Source organism: Phascolarctos cinereus, unplaced genomic scaffold (assembly GCF_003287225.1).
Source record: "Phascolarctos cinereus isolate Bilbo 61053 unplaced genomic scaffold, phaCin_HiC Scaffold_5;HRSCAF=322, whole genome shotgun sequence".
Classification (NCBI taxonomy): Eukaryota; Metazoa; Chordata; class Mammalia; order Diprotodontia; family Phascolarctidae; genus Phascolarctos; species Phascolarctos cinereus.
In genome coordinates this window covers 93,268,372-93,291,404 of record NW_027555958.1, presented here as the reverse complement: position 1 = coordinate 93,291,404, position 23,033 = coordinate 93,268,372, and the positions used below count along the sequence as shown (strand labels likewise).

Genomic DNA, 23,033 nt, shown 5'->3' with positions numbered 1-23,033 from the left:
AAACAAAAAGGTCCCCACCTTATTTTAGTATTGCAGGAGCTACATAGGTCTACTCAAGAGGTCTTTGAATTTTCTTTTCCTGTTTTTTTTTTTTAGGACATTACATGTCCTACCGGTCCTCTGTCAATCAATTGATCTTTTGAATGCTTCGGGCCCTAAGCTTCAACTGAAACAGTGTTTACTATGACACCTTTTCTAATAACAATTTTGAAAGACAAGCTAAAAGAAAAAAACAACAAAGCTTACTTCATCATTGTTGATGAGAGCTGTTAGCACTGACCTGTTCCTCACATTGTTGTTATTCAGTCATTTTTCAGTCCTGCCCACTCTGTGATCCTACTTAGGGTTTCCTTGGCAAAGATACTGGAGTGGTTTGCCATTTCCTTCTCCAGCTCATTTTACAGATGAGGAACTGACACGGAGTTAACTGATTTGCCCAGGGTCACACACCCAGTAAATTTCTGAGGTGGGATTTGAACTCAGGGATTTCTGACTTCAGGCCTGCTAGCTGCCTGTCTTCTTCAAATTCTCCTATGTTTAATGGTCTGTTTGCACGTTGCCTACGTCTGTAAAATATAAAGTCCTTGAGGGCAAGGACTAATTTTCATTTCGGGCTTTGTATCCTTCTTACCTAGCACAGAGCCTCATACATGGTAGAAGCTTAATAAATGTTAATTAAATTCAGCTGAAATGCTACATCATAAACATACATTGGAATTCTTTCAACACCCAGTTTTATTTTCGGCAAGTTCATATTTCAACTCATTTTGTTGATTTGAAATTATTATTTCCATGATGTAGAGATCCCAAAACATTGCATAATTGAATTGGAAATCCCCAAATAACTAATAAAGGGCATTCTGTAACTGAAACAAAATGTTAGTCTTCAGGCATTCTGCTTACATTATTGAGTTAGCGACCTCTTCTGGCTAACTTGTGCAATGCGGATGATTTTACTACTATTTTGCAACTGTGACATTTTGCAACTTCTTAGTTCGAGCTTACAAAGCAGGAAATTGAGATCGCTTTTAATATTAATAGCTCATATAGTATTTTATGAATTTACAAAGCACATTGCTCTTGATGCTGTGAAATGGGAAGGATTTTTAAAAATAATATTTTATTTTTTCCCCAATTACATGTAAAAACAATTTTTAACATTTATTGTTGTTTTTTTTTAAGTTTTCAGTTCCAGATTCTATCTCTCCTTCTCTCCCCTGCCCTCCACCTATATTAGATTAGTAAGCAATCTAATATAGGTTATACCTGTGCAATCAAGTAAAACATTTTCATATTAGTAATTTTGTACAAGAAAACTCGAACAAATAAAAATGAAAAATAATATGCTTTGGTCTGTATTCAGATGACACCAGTTCTCTCTCTGGAGGTGGATGGTATTTTTCATTATGAGTGGTGGGGAGGATTATTATTTCTATTCTTCCATATGTAGAAACTGAGATATTAAAAGGGTAAAGTATTTTGCCCAGGATCAAAGAGTGGGTAAATGGCAGAGTTGAGCCTTAAATCCAGGCATTTTAGCTTTCATTTTAACTCTTTCCACCATGTCAGTAATATGTTATTTAGGGTTTTTTGTTTAAATGGAAAATATTGCTTTTAACCTTCATTAAATTGCTGTTTATTGGAGAAATAAAATAATTTAGGGAGGTAATCTATTAAGATAACCACCAGTTAGCCATAGCTATGATCCACTCAATACCTAGCTAGGACAATTATTGTATTTTGTTTTTGTGTGAAAAATATTGTATTTATTTGAAAAATAATATTGATCTTAGCTAGTTTATTTTGACCCTTAAGGGATTATTAGGAATTGTTCAATATCAATCAATCAGTCAAAATAAAAATCAATATAGTAATAGATTAAGTGCTGACATTGTCATACTCATCGTGTTTATTGATGAACTAGACGCTCAGGTTAAGCAATTTGCTCAGGATCTTACAGCCAATATGAATCAGAGGAAGGATTTGAACGCTGCTCTTGCTGACTCACAGACAAGCTTTGATCCCCTCACTGTGCTGCCTGTCATACTGAAACCCTAGGTAGTCAGAAACAAGCCCTGAATTTTGTGTCTGCACCTGAGTGTTCCCAGGGACTTTAAAGCAAAACAAAAACAAATCCAAAAATCCACATGATGTAAGTTCAGTGAGGGGAGAGAAAGAAAGAGTGGACCCTTGATGAGCCATTCCGAAGAATGTCTGCTGTGACAGGATGTGAGCAGCAAAATTACAGGGCAAAATATAATTCTTCTGACCTGCAGCTAGGCAGAAGATTCATGTTTAATGGTAGAGGAGCTGGTTAAGAGCAACTGTGTGCCAGAGTGATAGTGAATACATTATTATTAATTTGACTTCTACAAAAGGAAGCTCATGGCTGAAGCAATCATGCCATTCATCCTCTCTTATCTTGGAGGCCAGAGTGTGCCATCCCTCTAATGTGACCTGAACTCAAGCTTTCTCCTCTGCTGAATAGAGTCTAATGAATGTCAAGTGGCCTTTTTCTTTTAGTGCTCTCTCTCTCTGTGTCTTTCTTTCTGTCTCCCTCTCTTTCTCTCTGTCTCTCTTTCCTTCTCACTCCTTCTCTCCCTTTCTTTCTCCCTTCTTGATGCTTCTCTCTTCCTTTATCTCCCTCTCTTTTACTTTCTCTCTTTTCTCTCTCCTTCTCTTATCTCTCTCTCTTCTCTCTTTCCCTTCCTGACTGTTCCCTTTTTATCTTCTCTGTTCCTACCTCTTCTATCACCACTGTTGCCACTACAAATGTACCAAAGCTGCTCTCCCACTGCTCATGTGCACAGGTGGTGGTGGTGGTGGTGGTGGTGGTGGTGTGGTGGTGGTGGTGGTGGCAGCGGTGGCGGTGGAGGGCAGTGGGGAAGATGGCAGCTGCCTGTCAAGATCTCACTATACCAAAGGAAAGAAGACACAAGATATTGTCCCATCCTTGACACAAGCTTGCCTAGGAAATCATGAGCTCATGCATTGTCCATGAAATCTGTTCAGTATAACATTTCTTAAAACAGTCTGAATACCATAACTGCTTGCTCTCAAGTTACCAGTGGCCTTTTCCCAATCTTCATTCTTCTTGATCTCTCTGCAACCCTTGACACTGTCCATCCTTTTCTTGATTCTCTCTTCTCTTTTGGTTTCCCCTACACTGCTGTCTTCTGGCTTTTCTCCCATCTGACCTTTCCTTCTCAGTCTCTTTTGTTGGAAATATACCCAGGTGTTCCCCCCAAGGCTCTGTCCTTGGTCCTCTTCTCTCTCTATTCTATTTCATTTGATAATCTCTTCAGGTCTCATGGATTCAATTATTATTTTATGCAGATGATCCTCAGATTTATTGATCCTCAGTTTGTCCAGTAACCTCTCTCCTGACCTCCAATCTCGCTTCTCCAACTGCCTATTAGACATCTTGAACTGAGCGTCCTGTAGACATCTTAAACTCAATATATCCCAAACTGAACTTGTTATCTTTCCCCCAAAATCTTCTTCTCTCCTAACTCTCCTATTCCTTTTGAGGTCTCCACTATCCTCCATTCACTAAGGCTCACAACCTTGGTGTCATCCTTGATTCATTACTTTTTTTCATTTCCCTGTATTCAAACTATTGCCAAGTCATGTTGATTTTACCTTCACAATGTCTCTCATATACATCCCCATTCCTCTGATGCCAACACTAGTCCAAGCCCTCATCATCTCTCACATAGACCTAGTCTGCTAGTTGGCCTCCCTGCCTCAAGTCTCTCCTCACTCCTGCCTATTCTCCATTCAGATATCAAATTGATCTCACTAACACACAGGCCTGATCATGTCACCTCTCCCTCCTCCCTTACCTTCAGTGAACTCCAGTGACTCCCTTTTACCTCCAAGATCAAATATAAAATCCTCTCTTTGGCTTTTAAAGCCCTACATAACCTGGCCTCTTCCTACAACTCCCATCTTCTTAAACTACTTACTTCCATATCTTCCATGGTCTAGTGACTGGCTTTTTTGTTTTTCTTACACAAGACACTCTATCTTCCAACTGCATGAACTTTCATTGGCTGTCCTCCAATGCTTAGAATTCTCTCTCTCCCCTTGTCTCTGTCTTTCTGGCTTCCTATCTTCCTTCAGGTCTTAGCTTAAAATCCTACCTTCTGCAAGAACTCTTTCCTGGTTCCCCTTAATGCTAATGCCGTCTCTCTGAGATTATCTCCAATTTATCTTCTATACATTTTGTTTTTTCATGGTTGTTTGCATGTTTTCTCCCCCATTAGATTGTAAGCTGATTGATGGCAGGAAATATTTTCATCTTTCTTTGTTTCCTCCATGATTAACACACTTTCTAGTCTACAGCCAGCACTAAATAAATGCTAGTGACCTTGACTTGACATTAACTGTGCCCCTTAAATGTTCCATTCTCCAAAATCAAACATCCCCTATTCCTTTACTATTTTTCATATTACATGGACTCAAGGCTTCTTACCTTTCTGGTTTCCCTCCTCTGGATTAGCTCTGGAGTATCAATAGATCTCCTAAAATGTGACATCCAGCCCTAATAAAATAAAGCTATCCTCTGCCTTGTTCTGGATGCCACACTGCTATTAATATAGCCTAAGATTACAGTATCTATTTTGATCCTATCATCCTACTGTTGGTTCACTTTGAATTTATGTTCAACTAAAATACCCCAATCCCAAGATTGTTTGCAGAGCAGGTACTCAATAAATATGCATTGAATTGAATGAACCATAGGATCTTATGAAATCTTCCCTTCCAAGTAAATTTCACATGCTGAAATTTCAAGCTTCTTTATCTGATATTCATGGCTCTCCGTAATCTTACACTAAACCTATTTTTTCAGGCTTACTTTGTATTACTCTTTCTTATATACTCTATAGGTTCTTTTTTTTTTTTTTAGGCAATTGGGGTTAAGTGACTTGCCCAGGGTCCCACAGCTAGCAAATGTTGAGTGTTTGGTCTGAGGTCAGATTTGAACTCAGGTCCTCCTGACCTCAGGGCCGGTGCTCTATCCACTGCCCCTACTCTATAGGTTCTTAACCTCTGGTTCTCACCTCTGTGATTTTTAAAAAAATATGTAATTTGACAACCATTTCAATATCATTGATTTTTTTAGTAATTCTATGTATTTTATTTTGTGAATTAAAAAAAAACAACAACGTTATTCTGAGAAGGGTTGATAGACTCTGCCAACTACCAAAAGGATCTATTACTTTAAAAAGGTTAAGAACTGATCTACCCTCTCCACAAACTGGTTCACAGATACCCAAACGTGCCTTCCATTTTCTGGTCTCTATGACTTTGCCTTATGTTGCCATAAGGAGGAATTCCTCAATAAATTGAGGAATCTGGGAAAAAGGAACATCTTTGGCATCTGAGGGTACAGAGACTCATACCTCTCAATAACACATATGTTGTCTGCATTGTGCAAATGAAGAAACTCAGGGACAGGGAAAGCAAATAAATGGGACTTAGGGAAGACTTCTTTATGATTTTGGAGAGCTATGACATATGGTACAATCCAGGTCAAATATCAATAGCCATTAGAATATGGAAGATCAAAGGTGTTACAGTCCTTTTACCTACTCTCAGACTGAGACCCAGACTGAGACTGGAGAGGCCTCCAGTTCCTGACTATCCTGCCTTCAGCTGTGCCCAACTAGGTAAAGCAGAGAGATGTCTGAAATTTGTGAGTGACATAACTTACACTGACACAGGCAGACCCTAAATGATCATTGCCAGTGATGATGTACTGGGATTGGTGTAGTTATAGGTATTGCATGTGGTGCCCATACTCTTGCTTTGACTTTAGTTCCAGTGACATAGTAGACTTCTAAGACGGAGTCTGAATGTGGGTCATTCCACTACAATCCCTGAGTTGGACCTGGATCCATGATCACTGGCACTGATTAGACCGAATATAGTTATCTGAGTCCTTCAGGTAGAGCAGGAAGTCAAAAGTCAAGAGAACTTCAGTTTTAATACTGACCTGTTATATGACCTGAAGTGAATCACTGATGTTCTCTGGCCTCAGTTTTCCCTCTATGTTGTTGTTTAGTAGTTTTTCAGTTGTGTTTGATGCTTCACGACCCTGTTTAGGTTTTTTTGGGCAAAGATACTGGATTTACCATTTCCTTCTCCAGTTCATTTTATAATGAGGAAACTGAGGCAAACAGGTTTGAGTGACTTGCCCATGGTCACATAGCTAGTAAGTATCTGAGGCTGGATTTTGAACTCAGGTGTTCCTGACTTCAGGGCCAGCACTGTGTTACACACACATAAATGTACATACACACACACACACACACTCATAAACACATATATATGTATGTAGTAAAAGGCCTATTCTATAGCACTTTTTATTCATGCTGCTCAAATGTCTTTAAATACTCTTCAATCTATTCTCCAAATTAAGCGTCTCAGAGTCACACAAACTGAGGTCAAGAGAGAGGTAAGTCAAGTTGCTTGGGGTTACAGATTAACAAAGAGAAAAGCAAGGATTTGAACCCACATTTAATGGCTCTCCATCCACCCTTCCCTTTATAGTTCACAGGAGATAACAATACTTGTATTTTGCTTTCTGTGAGGCTATGCCAGCCAGGGATCCTGGCTGTATAAAACTGTAAAGTCTTAAGAAGATCGAAAAAGAACCACTAAGGAGAAATTCTTGCTTCTCAGCTTTGGGTTATAGGTTTGCTTTGCCCATGTATTGTGTCATATATTTACATAATGCCTTTTTTCTTAGTAACTCAAGCTCTTTCACAGTGGCTATTTACTAATACTAATCCTTTCATCACATCCCTTGGAAGCCATCTAAGCAAGCAAGTTAGACTGTATTATCTTCATATTCTCACTGGGGAAACAATGGCATAAAGTTAATAGTTAATAGTTTAGTAGGAGGATATAAAACAATATCACTTCCCCTCCCCCGCTCCCATTATTGTGATAGAATCATAGCATCCTCTATCCATCCTGCTCCATACATCTAGTCATTCTTTGAAAAGAAGTATAGCTGGGAATACCACTCATGCAAAAACTACCCCTTCCCCCAACTCATGCCCTGTTCAATATATAAAAAAAAGTGTAAGGATTGGAATTGACTAAGGCAATAAATTTCCCCAACACTACCTCTATGGAATCATTCAGAGAGTCAAAGACATTAAAACAGGTATGAAAAGGACTTGAGCAATTGGAAAGAAGTAAAAACCATTGGGTAAAATGAAATGATGATACACAGACTATGTATTGGGATTGGATAAAGAAACTCAGTCATACCCTGACTTGGATGGGTCTTGGATAAAATAGCAAGTCATTTTGGAATCCAGGCATTCAAATATCTGACCAGCCCAGTGATAGAAACAGTTCAAGCCAAGCCCCTAAGTAGGAGTTGTTGGGAGGTCTCTGTGTGGGAGAGGGCCTCTGTGCCTCTGTCTACTACTCTGTTTGACTAGAAGATGACTTTGTGAACTTTCAAGATTGGAAAATATTTGACTTCCAATCAGTATCTTAGTAATACCCCCAGAATAGTAATGGATAATGGTAGCATCTCTATTAGGAACTGAAAACAAATAGTTCCATTGAGGAAATGAAGCCTCAGAATTCTATTAGGATCCCACAGAAAGCCACATCATACCTAAGAAAAGATTCATGAGGACCTCATTAAGAGAGGAAAGATTTCTGGCAACTGGGAACTGGTCCTTTTACTACCTGTACTTAAAATGAGTCAACTTTCCCTTGAATTCTGTATATAGTTATGGTAGACTGTGCCTCTGAGGGATGTTTTATACTAATTGCTCTTACTAGAACATCTTAGTAAAGGCCCATTTCTAAAAGCTAATTAAAATTGGCTGGCTAATTTATATCAACTGATGATCAATGTAAGAGGCACACTGGTGGGGGTTTATGAGAGATGATACCAAAAACCACCCCCAACTTCTCAGGGTTACTCCTAAAACTCTGAGGGGGAAAAGCTGCAAGCTGAGCTCCAGGGGTTCAGTATGCCAATGCAAATTGGGACTTAGGGCAATATTCTAAGAGCATGTACTATAAAATTTACTTGTATGTACAAGTACTTGTATATTCCATTTTCCAAAATGTACTTGTGTATGCAGTCTTTCTGAATGTAAATAGAGAAATTGAACAGAAAATCCATTCATTCCCTTGGTTTTTCTGACTTGTCCTTGGTTTTCTGGAAAGAACTTGAATTTCAGGTTTTTGTGGTTTTTAAAAAATAGCTAATAATTATAGCTAGCATTTAATAAAAATAGCTAGCATTTATATAGTGCTTTGAGGTTTGCAAAATGCTTTACAAACATTTCATTTTATCCTCACAACAACCCTAGGAGGTAGGTGCTATTATTATACCCATTTTACAGATGAGGAAACTGAAGCAGATAGAGGTTAAGTTGCTGAGGGCCACACATCCAGTAACTATCTAGTTTGAACTCAGGTCGTCCAGACTCCAAGTCCAGCACTCTAGCCACTGTGCCACTTAGGTCTTTATAGAGTGCTTTAAGGTTTACATGATCTTGTTCGACCCTCAAAAGAGCCCTGTGAGGGGGGTGGCATTATTGATACCTCCCATTTTACAGATGAGGAAAGAGAAGTAGCATGTTACAGGAGAAAGAACATTGACACTGGAGTCCAAGGACTAAGCTTTAAATTTTGCCTTTGATGCTTTCTACGACGAGACCTTAAGCAAATCACTTCACCTCTCTAGTTTTGTCTATGAAATGAAGGGGTTGGACTAAATGGCCTCTGAGATTCCTTCTAGATCAATGATCATATGAAATTGATGCTCAGAGAGGTTTGCCCAATGTGCCATGGTTAGCAAATATCAGGAGAGGGACTGAAACCCAGATCTTTCTAACTGTGAATTCAGAGCTCTATTTATTGTCATTGTACCCCTTTCATAAAACTCCCTATGGTTTAGCTGGAAATGTATTGTGACTGTTTGGAAACATCTCCCTACTACCAACAAAGAATATAGGAGTGCCTATCATTTTAGAGGGAAATTAGGTGGCACAGTGGATAAAGTGCCAGGCCCAGAATCAGGAAGACTTGAGTTCAAATCCAGCCTCAAACACTTACCAGCTGTGTGACTCTGGGCAAGTCACTAAACCCTGTTTGCCTCAGTTTCCTCATCTGTAAAATGAGCTGGAGAAGGAAATGGCAAATAACTCCAGTATCTTTGCCAAGAAAACTCCAAATGGGGTCACAAAGAGTCAGACATGATTGGAACAACAACAATCCTTTCAGAGAAGTGTAACTATTATTATAAAGGTCTGTTTTGGATCTTTTTCTCTTATAGCTTATTAGGAGTTCTGGTCCCTTGACTAATTTGGGGGGGACTTTCTGGAGTCAGTGTGTTCTTAATTCAAGGGCCCCTACCTAACATACTTATATAAGGACATTATTTCTAATGCAAATTACTTGTTTCCTGAAGTATTGAGGATATTGAAAGAAGCAAATTAACTAGTTATTAAGTAGAAGACATTATGCCTCAGTAGGATACAGATACATTTAAGTATGTGGGATGTTAATGATTTACTAGGTCACTATTATATGGTGAAATCTGGAACCTGTTCATCACCTTTCCTACTCAACTGCATCAAGCTTTTCCATGGCAAAGGCTGTGATCCCTAGATCATAGCATCATCGATTCAGAGCTGAGACTTCAATGCTAATCTAATCCAGTTCTTTCATTTTACAGATGGGGAAACTGAAGCCTGTAAAAGTTTAATGACTGCCCAAAGTCTTACAGGAAGCAAGTGTCAGAGCTAGGATTCAAATTTATTTCCACTGACCATAATATACACACCTTTTTCCCCCCTACTATACCAGTAAGCAAGAACTTTTACTACATTGTGATCTGTGTAATTTCTGTCCCTATGTTATTATTGCACAGGCTGTCTCCCAGGGACAGGAAGTACTAAATCTCAGCTACAGGAATTCATGCTTAAAGTATATTATTATTTTTGTCAGTCATTATCATTATCAGTGTGACAGTTCAAATAGAAACACATACTTCCTGTTTTGATCAGCATAGTGGTATCCAGGCTTACATTTGTACGTTTGCTATTGATAACCAATGAGCAGGTTTGGCTAAAAATTTGCTAACCATCCTTTCCATCCTGTGAACTCATGAAGTTAATTTTTTTAAGTGTGGCCTTTCTTTCTTTGAGCTTCTGTCACTATTCCTGGGCTCATGGCTGTCCTGGAGACTTTGATTGAGAAAGGGATGAAACGTTCTCAATGATTTCCTGTAATAGAAGTATCCCTTAACTCTGCCTCTAAGAGTCTCAAGCTTCTTTCACAGAATCACAGATTTAGACTTGAAGGGGTGATAGAGACTAGGTAGTCCAACCCTTGAATTTTACAGATAAGGAAACTGTTCTTACTTGCCTAATGTCACACAATTATTAAGTAGTACACCCAGGAATTGAATCCAGGTCCCCTTAAACTGAGCCTTTTTAAGTCCTTCAGAACCTGTCCCCTTCTTTCCACATTTACTTATACCTGATGCTCCTCCACATACTCCACGGTCCAGCGGCTGTGACTTCCTGGATGTTCCTTACATGAGACACTCCATCTCCAGACTCAGGGTACTGGATGTCTCCCATGCCTTGAATGCCCTCCCTCCTCATCTCTAGCTTCTGGCTTCCCTGGTTTCCTTCAGGACCCAGCTAAAATCCCACCTCCTGCAAGAAGCCTTTCTCAATCCCCTTAATGCTAATGTTTTTCCTCTTTCCTTCCTATTCCCAATTTATCCTGTTACATCTTGTTTGCACAGAGTTGTCTGTACAATGTCTCCTCTATTAGGCTGTGAATTCAGGGACTGTCTTTTGCCTTGGTATTCCCGGAACTTAGCATAGTACCTAGGACATAGTAGGTGCTTAATAAATGCTTATTGACTTGACCAAATCCAGCTCCACCCCCTTTTTGTTTTTGCAATACCATGCTGCTTCTACACTCACCACCAATCCCATCTTCTCCTGGAGTCTTTCTCGGGCTCCTCAGCTAAAAGTGCCTGCTCCTCTCCCCAAATTACCTTGTATCTATTTTATAGAGACCTCCCTGCACATACAAGTAGTCTCTCCCAATTTGAAAGACAGAATTGTTTCACTTTGGTCAACGTATCCCAAGCACTTAGCACACTGTGCCTGGCGATGTAATAGACACTTAATAAATACTGTTTGTTGCTTGGTGTATTTACTGCTGTTGTTTTCCCAGCAGTCAGTCAGTTACACTGAAAGAAGTGGTGGCTTTATTGAAATGAACTGTGTGCTTCACTGTATCCTCAAAGGATTTTTTTCTTCTCTTCTTGATTTTGATTACTTCTATGTACATGGTTACTCTTTTTTTTTTTTTGGTGATGGTTACTTCTATGTACATAACTCAGCAGAGTTATAATCACTCTGAAAATTGCTTCAGTGCAGGTAGATGTGTGACATTTAGGGACTTCATGCCCTGGCCTCTCTTGTCCCTCTCCTTGCAGAAGAACTTGTAAGTAGTGCTTGTAAAATTCTCAAGAAACTTAATGTGATAGCTACAAAGAGAGAGGACCCTGTAGCAAATAGTGTTGATTTAGGACTCCGGAAGACCTGGGTTCAAATCCTTCCTCTGACACTATTGACTGGGCAAGTCATAATCTCTCTGCTTCACTTTCCTCATCTGTAAAATAGAGGTAACTGCATCTACCTCATAGGGTTATTATGAGGATCAAATGAGGTAATATATGCAAAGTACTTCGAGAATCTTAAAACCTATACAAAATTTGCTATTATTATTAAGTCTTAGGTCTCTCAGTCAAACTGGGAGTTATTGCTTTATAGATTCTAACCACTGGAATTTGATGTGCTCATTTCTACTGGCAACCAATTCTTGTCTGCCAACCTTGCAAAGGACATGCTCGGCTTGGTTTCAAGATCCTTGTCATTCATGGCATAGGTCACCTGAAAAGGATATCTGCTGCTCAAATATGGAGCAGATTATTTCCTTCTAACTGTGCAGGATGTAAATTCAATTCAATGCAAAGAAACAAACATTTATTTAGTCGTTACTATTGGTCAAACATTGTCTAGGTCCTGGACTGATCTCACAGGAAATGAGACTTGGCACCTTTAGTTCAATACTGATACATTTTTTTTTTGGAGGTGGGGTGAGCACAATGAGAAGGATCTTGAGAAATATGCTTGCCCCAGGAAAAGGAAATCTGAATTAAAATTCTGACCTTTAATGCATGTCAGTAAGGTTTTCAATATGCAGGCATTTTGACATCAGTGCTCAGCCCACCTGAGCAAATTCCATTTAAGATGAGAAAGTATTCTCCTGGATGACTCCTCCAGGAGTGACAGTGCAGACCTGCAGATTCTGTTCACAAACTCGATTTCCATGATCCCTGGCAGAAAGTTTCTTTCTTCCCCCACTCCTCTTGTCCCACAACCTTTACAAAAATAAAAACAAAAATCCTCTTTCTCAAAAAACAAAAACAAAACTAGAGAGGGCAGTCAGCAAAGTTGGATCATGTGATTTCATCCATGAAGGGAACTCCTGGAGTGGAAAATCTCTCTGCTGATGCATATTGGCTACTCAACTATATAATTCAAAGAATCGAGTGGATCCCTGCCATATTGAGTTACTTGCCCAGTATATATTAGAGGCCACAGGTGAAGCCAGGTCTTCCTGATCTGAAGACCAGACTATTATCCACTTATACTAGGTTGCTTTTAAACTAAAAATATGTATGGTTAGTTATTCTTTAGGGCAGCTAGGTGGCTCAGTGGATAGAGTGCCAGGCCTGAAGTTAGGAAGACTCTTCTTCCTGAGTTCAAATCTGGCCGTAGACATTTACTAGCTGTGTGACCCCGGGCAAATCACTTACCCCGGTTTGCCTCAGTTTCCTCATCTGTAAAATAAGCTGGACAAGGAAGTGGCAAACTGCTTCAGCATCTTTTCTAAGAAAAGCCCAAATGGAGTCACAAAGAGTCAGACATGAGTGAAATGACTGAACAAAATACTATTCTTTGAAAAAAAAATTTCTGTGATGAGCATGTCAATTATTCTCTTATAACTCCATTTACCACTTTCTAAAACAAAATACCCCTCCCTAGGCACCACTCCTCTAAATGTGAATTCCCCATTAGAATATAAGCTCCTCGAAGGTTAGGACTGGCTTTCCTTTTGTATTTGTACCCTCAGAATTTAGTATAGTGCTTGGCACACGGTAGGTGCTTAATAAATGCTTTTAAAATTATTCATTCAATGAGGATATTTTTAGAATGAGATGCATCAGATAATGAAATGAAGTTTCAGAGGTGGAATGAGATCTTGCCTGTCCCTGAGATCATTTCAGTGAATCCAAGAGGTCAAAACAATTTTCATATTAGTACTAAGGTGTATAAATTTCTAACACAGTAAATATCAATGGATATTGCCACGTAAACAAAAACTTCCTAAGGTCTTCAACAATTTTTCGAAGTGTAAAAGGGTCCTGAGACCAAAGAGTTTGAGAACCACTGTCTCCTACAAAGAGCTGTCCTAACCTAACCTCAGATAAAGTTTGCTTTTCCTGCTCCCAGCAATTAGAGTTGAAAGATGTCCTTTTGATCTGATTCTACTTGACTTTTAATCATTAGAATCAGTATTAGGAAAATAATAATTTTTAATTTATGACTTCCTGTATCTGCATCTTCCAAATTATGTCCACGCTAATAAATGACCTCTATTCTCTATCTTTTCTCAGGCAAACATGAAACAGCTGGTGCAAAGCTCTTGAAATCTTATCAGAAACTGAGGTTAGTATGGTAGAAAGGACAAGTTGTCCTAGGACACTGAAGTGCAAAGAAGCTTATAGGACATCAGAAAAGAACTTTTAAACTTCTTGATTTCTATATGTCAGAGCTTTGAATTTCAAATTCTTTATGCTGAGGTGTTTGAAAAAAGATTCAAACCTAGTTTCCTATGTGTTCTTATTGAAAATTCTATAGTAGACTTTTTTCAAGCTAAGTATTTTCTTTGTATGAAATTTCCCTGAAATTTAATGATCTGTAAAATGGATGGGAGAGGGTTGGACTATAGATGGCTGAGGTTCCTTAAAGCTCTGACATTCTAAGAGTCTATCTGTGGTCCTATGCAGAGATGTCACTAGGTGTTTTTGTACCTAAGGCAAGCAGCACACAATCAACAAATCACTTAACAAGCATTTAAGTGCCTACTATATGTTGGGTCTGGCAAATTTCCCTGAAATTTAACGATATGGGAGTATTGAATGATGCAGACGCATGATAGTAAATTCTCATTCATGTCACACATTAAAGAAGGTCCAGATACACCGATTGTCTCAGTTGATAATTTTTAATATAATTTTAAACAGTTTTACCATATTTTACTATAATTTCTACTGTCTGTACAAATGAGCTTTAAATATAATAATTAAAATCACACATTATCATTTTATTTGGAAAACAATTTTTCATCCTATTTCTGTTATGTTCAAATATACTGTGTTGATGTAGTTTGGTCCTTTGAGGCAGTCTTAAATTCTGGTCCAAGTAGAACTAAAACAACAGCAATGGAGAAAAATTATATAGCAAACTGGTCTTCTCTATTTTCCCTTTTGTGTAAATGCTTGGAAACTTAGCTTTCCTGAAGCTGGCAATCAGCCCCACTTGTTACTGCATTTGACTTGAGTCAAGCTTTACTGTGATTTTCCCATGAACAAAAATTGCTTGGCTTGGGCTTAGACTTACCATTAGTAGGATTTTTCTACTTCGTTTTCTTCGACTTCTCCTAGTAAGTGGTGTCTGAGCATTTAGTCCCTTTTTAGTTGACGCTATTTTTCGACCCCTTCCCTCCCAAACTCTGAGGCCATTTTCTGAATGACATCTCCTCAGCAAAGGCTCAGACTCAGAAAGCTGCCCATGGCTAGTATGGCTGAGGAGAAAGAGCTCTGCTAGCAATTCTACTCTGAAGCCTTATAGTTTTATCTCAAGATGCCTAATTGGTTCTAGTATATGGTTAAAGATGTGAAATACATGTTGGAGGGTGAAAAACTCCCTTTCTCTATAGAGTGCCTATGGTGATATTAATTATGGTGAATTATTGGACTTGATCTAGAATGAGACTAAAGTACTTCCAGGCTTTGGAGAGCATAAAACTCAAAGAAAAGTAGAGAAAGCTGAGTTTTTCATGATATTCTGATAGTGTATTTTGACCTTTTCCCCATACCCTCCCTCCTTACCTTGATTTTGTATTTGGTTTCTTACTTCTGTGTATTTCCTTGCCTACAGCAAAATTTCTGTGGTTCCTCCCACTCCACCACCTGTCAGTGAGAGCCATTATGGATCCAACACTGGGGTAATGTATCTGTTTGCACTATCTGTTTCTGTGGGGAAGGAGACAGAGAAAGAGGAAGCGGATGAGGACAGCATTTCTGAGGGACCTAGAAAAGGGTCCTCACTTATATTGATCTTAGTCAGAAGAATATGCAGCTTCTAAAGACATAGTTTAGCATGTTTCGTAATGCCACAAATTTAATCAAGGTATCATTATCTCTCAGTTTACCTTAATTTTCTTACGTAGCATTGCTATTCCTCAAGTTTGGGCTTCTGCTAGCATCCTGAGGTCCCATGACTGACCAATCTCATGACCTTTTTTTACTGACCTATTCAGTCAGGCTCTTTCCCTTTCATTTCATACATTTGGTCACAGATCTTTGTACCTGCCCTGTTTAATGTGTGCATCTGATGTGGTGGTATATGTCTGAGTGTCCACCTTTAGACTACATTGTAATCACCTGTAAGGTGAGTGAGCAGTGAGGGAAGAGCTGGATTATATAATGGCCAAGGTTCCTTCAAGCTCTAACATTCTATGAATTTATGTCTTATGCACAGCTGGCACTGGTTAATTTTTTGGGCACAAAGTAAGCAGCACAAAATCAATTGATCAGTTAACAAGTTCTCAAGTATCTTCTCTGTGCCAGACAATATGGCCGAACCCTCAGTTCAGTTGGGGTTGCAGTGGAAAAACCTCAAGGACACCACAAGGCCACTGCTGAGGTAGGAAGGGTATAGGGAGCCCTAGGAGAGTTCACATGTGGATGAAGTATGTCCATCAGTGGAGGAAGTACATAACATCTGGTAGCTTCCTAGTTTATTTATTCTTGCTAACTAGGCGGTAAACTCTGCTGTTTCTCCATTGCAGAAATGCAGTACGTTTTAAATTTTGGCACCTTGGTACAAGTTTCTGTTGCCTCACGCTACTTACAGCCATAGTCTTCTGTATATCAGTGTAGGAATGTATGTGTCCTGTAACCATATCTGTTTGGGAATGGGAATATATGTCCATGAAATGTGTGTATGTACCTATGTGCTGGTACATTCGCAGAAAGTTACATCTATGCACTTGGGTGTGAGTAGGTATATGAAATCTATACGTAGGTGGGCATAATAGGAAACATGGAAAGAGGGAAACAAATGAATCTGTGCATTCTGATGGCGAATTTCAAGCTGGGATACAAATGTTCCCTTCTTTCCTCAAGCTTTTAAGTTCTCTTGTATCATTCCTCTATAAAGGTGAGCCTTTAGAGGAAAAATGATCTAATTTTTTTTGTACTTTTCCCCCTTCCTTTACTATTTCTTTTGTGTGAGGAGAAAACATTCAGTGGCACCAGCCTGGTTATCCAGGCTCCCCTGTAGTCTTTACCCCACAACACTGCTGTTTTCCATAGCAGTGTGGGAAAGCTGGGGAGAGGAGAAGAAGGCAGGGCTGTAGGAGAGGAAGGAGGGGACACAATTGGGTGGGGGAACAACCTCTGGGCCAATGAAAAGTCGGCTCTTTTTTTTTTCTAAGGACTCACTATTTATACTGCTTGCTCTCTTTCTAAACGATTGACAAAGTCACCCTCTTGTAATGCCGGTATTAATAGATAGTGGAGGATAAGGCTCTTATACTTCTGTAAAGCAATGTACTAGTTTTCATACACACACACAAACACACACACACATATATGCCTCTGTGCTTTTAAGTTGGGGATTTAGAGGCTTTTGGGCCAGGCATAACTCTTACTCTCTCTGTTTTAATACAGGAACTTGGTCAGCTTAAAGGATTTAATAAATCGATGGAAAATTTGTTTCTCTCTCTTACCACACACATAAAAAGTAAGTGAATGAATGCCCCTTGACTTATTCTTGATAGGCCTAAGCAAGATCACCAATCAGTGACGAGTTGATAAGGACCTCAACAAGCATTTATCAAGTGCCGCCTTTGTACCTTCTTTGTGCAAGGTGATGAGAAAAAAAACAACAACAACCCCAAAGGAACAGAGCAGTCTGTCCTCTCCAGAAGATTACATTTTATTGAGTAGAAACATTCAGGATCATTCCCATATGATGGGGCCTCCCTCTCTGCTGAGCAGCCACTGGCACTTTCCCCATCAAATTGTCAATCAACAAGCCATTATTAAGTCCATACTATGTGCTAGAGACAGAGACAAAAAATGAAACAGCCCCCATTGCTCTCAAGGGGCTTACATATACCAAAGCTAGCTGCCAAGGGAAGCCGGGCTGTGGATTCGTCCATGCTCCATTTTAGTAGGTGCATCAGACTAGTTATCCTAACCAAAGCATTGGGTTGTTTTGTCTTCGTGCCCCCCAAAATCCTGCTTTAAACTGATTTGACTCATTTAGAGTCTCTGCTGCCCCACCCTTTCCATCCCTCTCCCCAAGACATTATAACAGCCCTTCAACTCTATCAAGGTTCGAGGAAACCACTTGGCAGCAGATTCTATGGTTCATTTGGATTTTGTGTGAGTTATTTTAGACTGTTACAAGTGCAAAACAAAACAAGAAGCCTGCCCAATTGAACTTATTTGATACTTGAATACAAAAATAGAAGCCTTCAGATGTCCTGTGACTCACTATTTTGTTTGATTTTTCTCCATTGTTTCCCTAGCCTTGCTTCCTCCTTGGCTCAGAAAAGTTGCTTTTGGCAGTGCTTACGCAGGTTGCAAACAAAGAGTGCTTGCCAGATTATCCTTATAACATCTCACCACCTTCTGGGCTAGTCTATTTTTCCCCCTGCCCATTTGTCTTAAAATATAAACCTCTCTGAGCATCCCCCTATATCCAGGGATGTGCTGGTACACGTTTAATAACTGGCTCTTTGGGGGAAAATAAAAAATGTGCCCGTGACACACTTTGAACATTTTCTCCATCCTGTTCATAAGCCTAGAGCTAGACAATGAACAAACAACCCACTTAGCCCTGATTCGTAGTGCTTTCCAATTTCTGAGGTGTAGCTGCTTGCGATGGAAATTTGACAGTTGGCCCACATCTTTTGCCTTCCCTGAGGATAAGCCCAGATTAGGTCCGCAGAGCTCATATTTACCTAGTCAGAGGCTTTGTGTTTCTTAGGTCCTTCTTAGTAACCTGTTTTCTATAGCTCCACATGGAGCCTTCCAGTGCAGTTCGTATCTAGGCTCTGGGATCATCTTTAATTAGCCATCTTCCTTCCTAACAATCCATGCTTCCTCTGGCTCATAAACAGAATTTGAACCAAACCCAGTTATTCTGATGGGCAGACATAAGTATTATGTCCTGAAACAGTACATTTCCTTAATATTAAGAGGGGAAGGAGAAATCTTTTGCTTTGTTTACTTGCTAGAAGGGGTTAAATGGTTTTAAAAAATGCTTGCTTTGCCTGGCTCTTTGTCAGTCTCCACACTCTGGAAGACAGAGTAAGGCTAACGACTTTGTACAACTCTGCCTCACTTTAAGCTAATTGACGGGCAAGTCAAGATATCACCTCTTGATGATTGGTCCTCTTTGAAAATGAAGGACAAACAACAACTGTGTGTATACAGCATCCTGGCAGGTAGATTTTCAGGCCCCCCAAAAGCGAAAGCTTCATTAATCTGGTCCTTTCTCTTCCATTCAAGCACCTTCTTTACCACCAATGGGTGGTTAATCTGGTCCTTTCTCTTCCATTCAGGCACCTTCTTTACCACCAATGGGTGGTATAGTGAAAAGGGTACAGTCCCCAAAGATGGGACCTGGGTTCAAATATTGCTTCTGATGCTTACCATCTGTATGGCTGTGGGAAAGAAACTCAGTCTCCTTGAGTTTCAATTTTCTCATCAGTAAAAAAAAAAAAAGAAGGGAGCTGGACTAGATAACTCTTTCAGCTCTTGATCTGGAACCTTCTACTGCCCCTTCTAGTAGCTTACAGCTTCCCTACACAGCTCACACTGAACATTTCAGCAAATCCAGCTCCCCTGTGGTTCTTCTACTCATCCTGAGCCGTAGAAACACACACACACACACACACACACACACACACACACACACACACACAGAGGCAGAGGGATCTTTTGTTTTGATTTTTTCATAAGCATATGCAAACAGATATCCTAAAATACCCAGGTACATACACGTATGATTAGACATAGAAACAGATTTTAAACTCCTAACCTGATCCAGAGACATCATGGTAGAGTGGAAGGAAGCATTATTCTTGAAGCTAGTGATGAGTAGATGGAGAGCTGGGCTTGGAACCAGAAAGACCTATGTTCCAATCTACCTGTGCTACTTACTGCCTATATGACCAGTGACTACATATCTAGGTGTCAGTTTCCTCATCTGTAAAATGCGAGTGTTGGATTATATCTGGATTTTTGTATCACGGATCCCTTTGGCAGTCTGGTAAAGCCTGTGGACCCCATTACAGAAAAATGCATTTAAAATACTTAAAATATATGGGATTACAAAGGAAACCAGTTATATTGAAATACAGGTATCAGGATTTTTTTTAAAAAGCCAAAACTCCTAAATTCAAGAATCCCAAATTAAGAACCCCTGGACTCTTACTAAGATCCTTTCTAGCTCTAAAACTGTGAGTCATAAGACCTGAATTCAAATCCCAGATCTGCCACTGTATGACCTAAGACAAGTCATTTCCTATCTCTTGGTTTCTGATTCTCCATCTGTAAAATGAGGGGATTGGATTGGATGACCTCTGACCTTCTAGCTTTGATCAAAGATCTTTTTATGCTCATTGTGCAAGCATCCACTCGTATATACACACATGTGTACATACATGTGTGTGCCTACATAAACATATATACATACATACATACATATATTCTCCCTGTATTTTAAAATCTCTAAATTGAAAATGCAGTGGGGAGCATGGCCAATACCCAAGAAGTGTTGTGAGAGGTTCAGTAATATTTTATTCACCGTCATGAAAGGTTTGAAAACAGAAACGTGATCTATTGTCAGTCCCTCACTAGTTAAACAATATGGTCATAGCTGATGTCTCCCAGGGCCCTTCCAGATCTAATCCTGAGAGTGTATGAAGCTAGGAGGCACCAGTTAGGAATTATTTAGGTCACTGTGGCCTCAGTCCAGCAGGGGTCATAGCAGGGAAAGGAAGAAGGAACAAAGGAGCAAATGTTTTCCAGGCTTTAAGGGCTTTTGTGTCTAAGACATTCACTGTGAAGCCAGGGATATTTATTGTTGATCTCAATACACATTCCCTGGCCCTATCATTCATTAGCTGTATGACTTTGGGTAATTCAGGTCCCTCTTTAGGCCAGTTTTACCATCTGTACAAATAATGGAAGTGGACGATGTAACATCTCAGCTTCCTTCCAGTTCTTACATCTTATCATGCCTGGGTTAGTCTGTAGTCTAAAAGGCAATGACTAATTCACATTCATAGAAAGGCAGTGTGGTAAGCTTAGAAGCAGAAGATTCTCAAGAGTCCCTGCTTTGATACTTAATTAGCTGTGTAACCCTGGGGGGGAAATCATAGCATCATAGATTTAGAGATTGAAAGGACCTTTAAGATGATCAATCCACCCCTCCTCATTTTATAGATAAGGAAACTGAGGCACATAGAGTATCACACAGCTAGTAAGTGTCTAAGGGGATGGGGATTTGAACCCAGGTCTTTTTGTCTCTAGCCCCAGCACTTGCTCCACTACTCCCTGTATCTCTGTACTTTCTTCTTCCTCCGTAGAGAGGGGTAATAATCTTTAAATTACCAACCTTTAAGGAAATTATGTGATAAACCTCGAATATACGTTATTTGGTGTATGGGAAATGCATTCATCCATTTGGTCAGTAGCCAATTTGTCATTACTAAGCTTTTCTATATTTTCTAATCTGTTTCTTCTTTGATACTAAAAGTTTTCCAGTAGTGTTATAGGGAGCAGATGAGACTTTTGTTTCGGTGCAGGTGGAAGTGTAGGTATGTGGTGGAAAGACAAAAAGGAGAATAAGGGGGAACAACAGTGAGTGTGACTGGAAGGACAGAGAAAGAAGGAGACTGAGTTCGGTGTGTCCATCAGAGGGCAGCGTCCTCTCACTTGAGGAAAGAGTGATCCACTTTGGTAAAACCCATTATCACTAAGGCTTTCTCAGAGCCACTTGGCACCATCACCTATAGGACTCTGTGATCTTCCTAGTTCCAAGTACTTTTGACTCACTATAAGCAAAATAGTGAAGTATTTCTTGAGGAAATCTAGGTGGTTTTTTTTTTAAATAGTGGTAAATCTCCAGAAGAGTTTCCATTTGATTGCCCTTCTTGGAAAAGGAGGAGAATAGAATGGAAACTCTTGATTGCTTCAGAAATAGCCTGCTCTTCCCTCTCCTCATTCTAATTCATCCCTATTGATAGACCATGGACTTAACCAGGACCATATGTCAAAATTGTTGTAGCATCAGTTGTTCAGAAGTTGCAGAGAAGTGGAGGGAGTATCTTCACCTGGGAGTTACCTCTACTCAGTCATAGGTCTGGTCCCTCAGTTATTTTCGCCTTCTCCCTCTCCATTGTTTAGGTAGGCTTTTTCCTTCAGATGAAATCAATGTTAAAAACCAGAGGATTAGGGGCTAGACAAAACCACTGGGTTGAAAACAATATTGGAGCAGGGCTTAGAAATGAAAGCTCAAGTCCTTCCCTTCTCAAATTGAAAGTCACCCTAAGATAAGACAAATTTCTAACAGGTACTTTAGAGCAGGGTGTGGAAGAGGGCTGCCAGAGCCTGAAAGCACTAATGTATAAGGGAAATGTTGCAATGGCTTACTGGAGCACGTGGCAGAATGTCCTTTTCTTGATGAGATAGACTGTTATCTGCTGGTCCTGTCTGAATCATTACTAGGCAGAGAAGAGTATTCATTAAATATTGGGTGAATTGGTATTCAGTCAAATGTTGTATAAATGATTATGAAGGTAGGCAGACAGGCTTGATGATCATTTAAGGTTGCCTTTGAGACCCTAATTATAATAATAATACAACAATGAACAGTCGATATTTCTATTGTGCTTTAAGGTTTACCAAGCATTTAATACATATTATCTCATTTGATCCTCCCAAGAACTCTGAGAGTGGTACTGTAGATGGTTTGGGGGTTTTTTGGCAGAGATCTGTGATTTCATTTTAGACCAACAGTTCATCAGTAAGTAATAGTCTTAGAGGGCAGCCTAAAGCATGGAAAGGATAAATTATTTGCCCATGGTCATACAACTAATATTTGAGAGGCAGGAACAGAACCAAGATCTTCTTGACTCCAGGAAAGGTCTTCTATCCACTATGCCATGTTGCCTCTCTTTTTTGGGGGCGAGGGGCTTGGCAATGGGGTTAAGTCACACAGCTAGTAAGTGTCAAGTGCCTGAGACTGGATTTGAACTCAGGTCCTCCTGACTCCAGGGCCAGTGCTCTACCCACTGCTCCACCTAGCTGCCCTATGTAGCCTCTCTTAGTAGGGAAGGGTATTATCCCCATTTTACAGATGGAGAAACAGAGGCTTAGAGAGGCAAGCTACATAATTTGCTTACAGTCAGTTTCAGAGGTGGGTGAATCAGGGACAACAGGAAACAAGGAAAAATTATGGTTTTTTTCCATTAAACTCTGTTCACTTTCTTCCCTTTTGTTTCAGGCAGTTACTAAATAGTAGTTCGCAGATTGTGACTCAGAATTTGTCATAAAGATACCGTTGGTCTCATTTAGTACTCCCACG

At 39.7% G+C, this 23,033-nt stretch overlaps 1 protein-coding gene across 1 annotated transcript in view; it reads left to right on the top strand.

Annotated features, from left to right (window-relative positions):
• Positions 1-23,033, top strand: part of SYTL3 (synaptotagmin like 3) — a 93,725-nt gene that overhangs the window by 41,312 nt on the left and 29,380 nt on the right. The window contains exons 5-7 of the mRNA XM_020986706.2: positions 13,757-13,808; positions 15,303-15,369; positions 17,099-17,171. Of these exons, the coding sequence (XP_020842365.1) occupies positions 13,757-13,808; positions 15,303-15,369; positions 17,099-17,171 (192 nt within the window). The remainder of the gene's footprint in view (positions 1-13,756; positions 13,809-15,302; positions 15,370-17,098; positions 17,172-23,033) is intronic.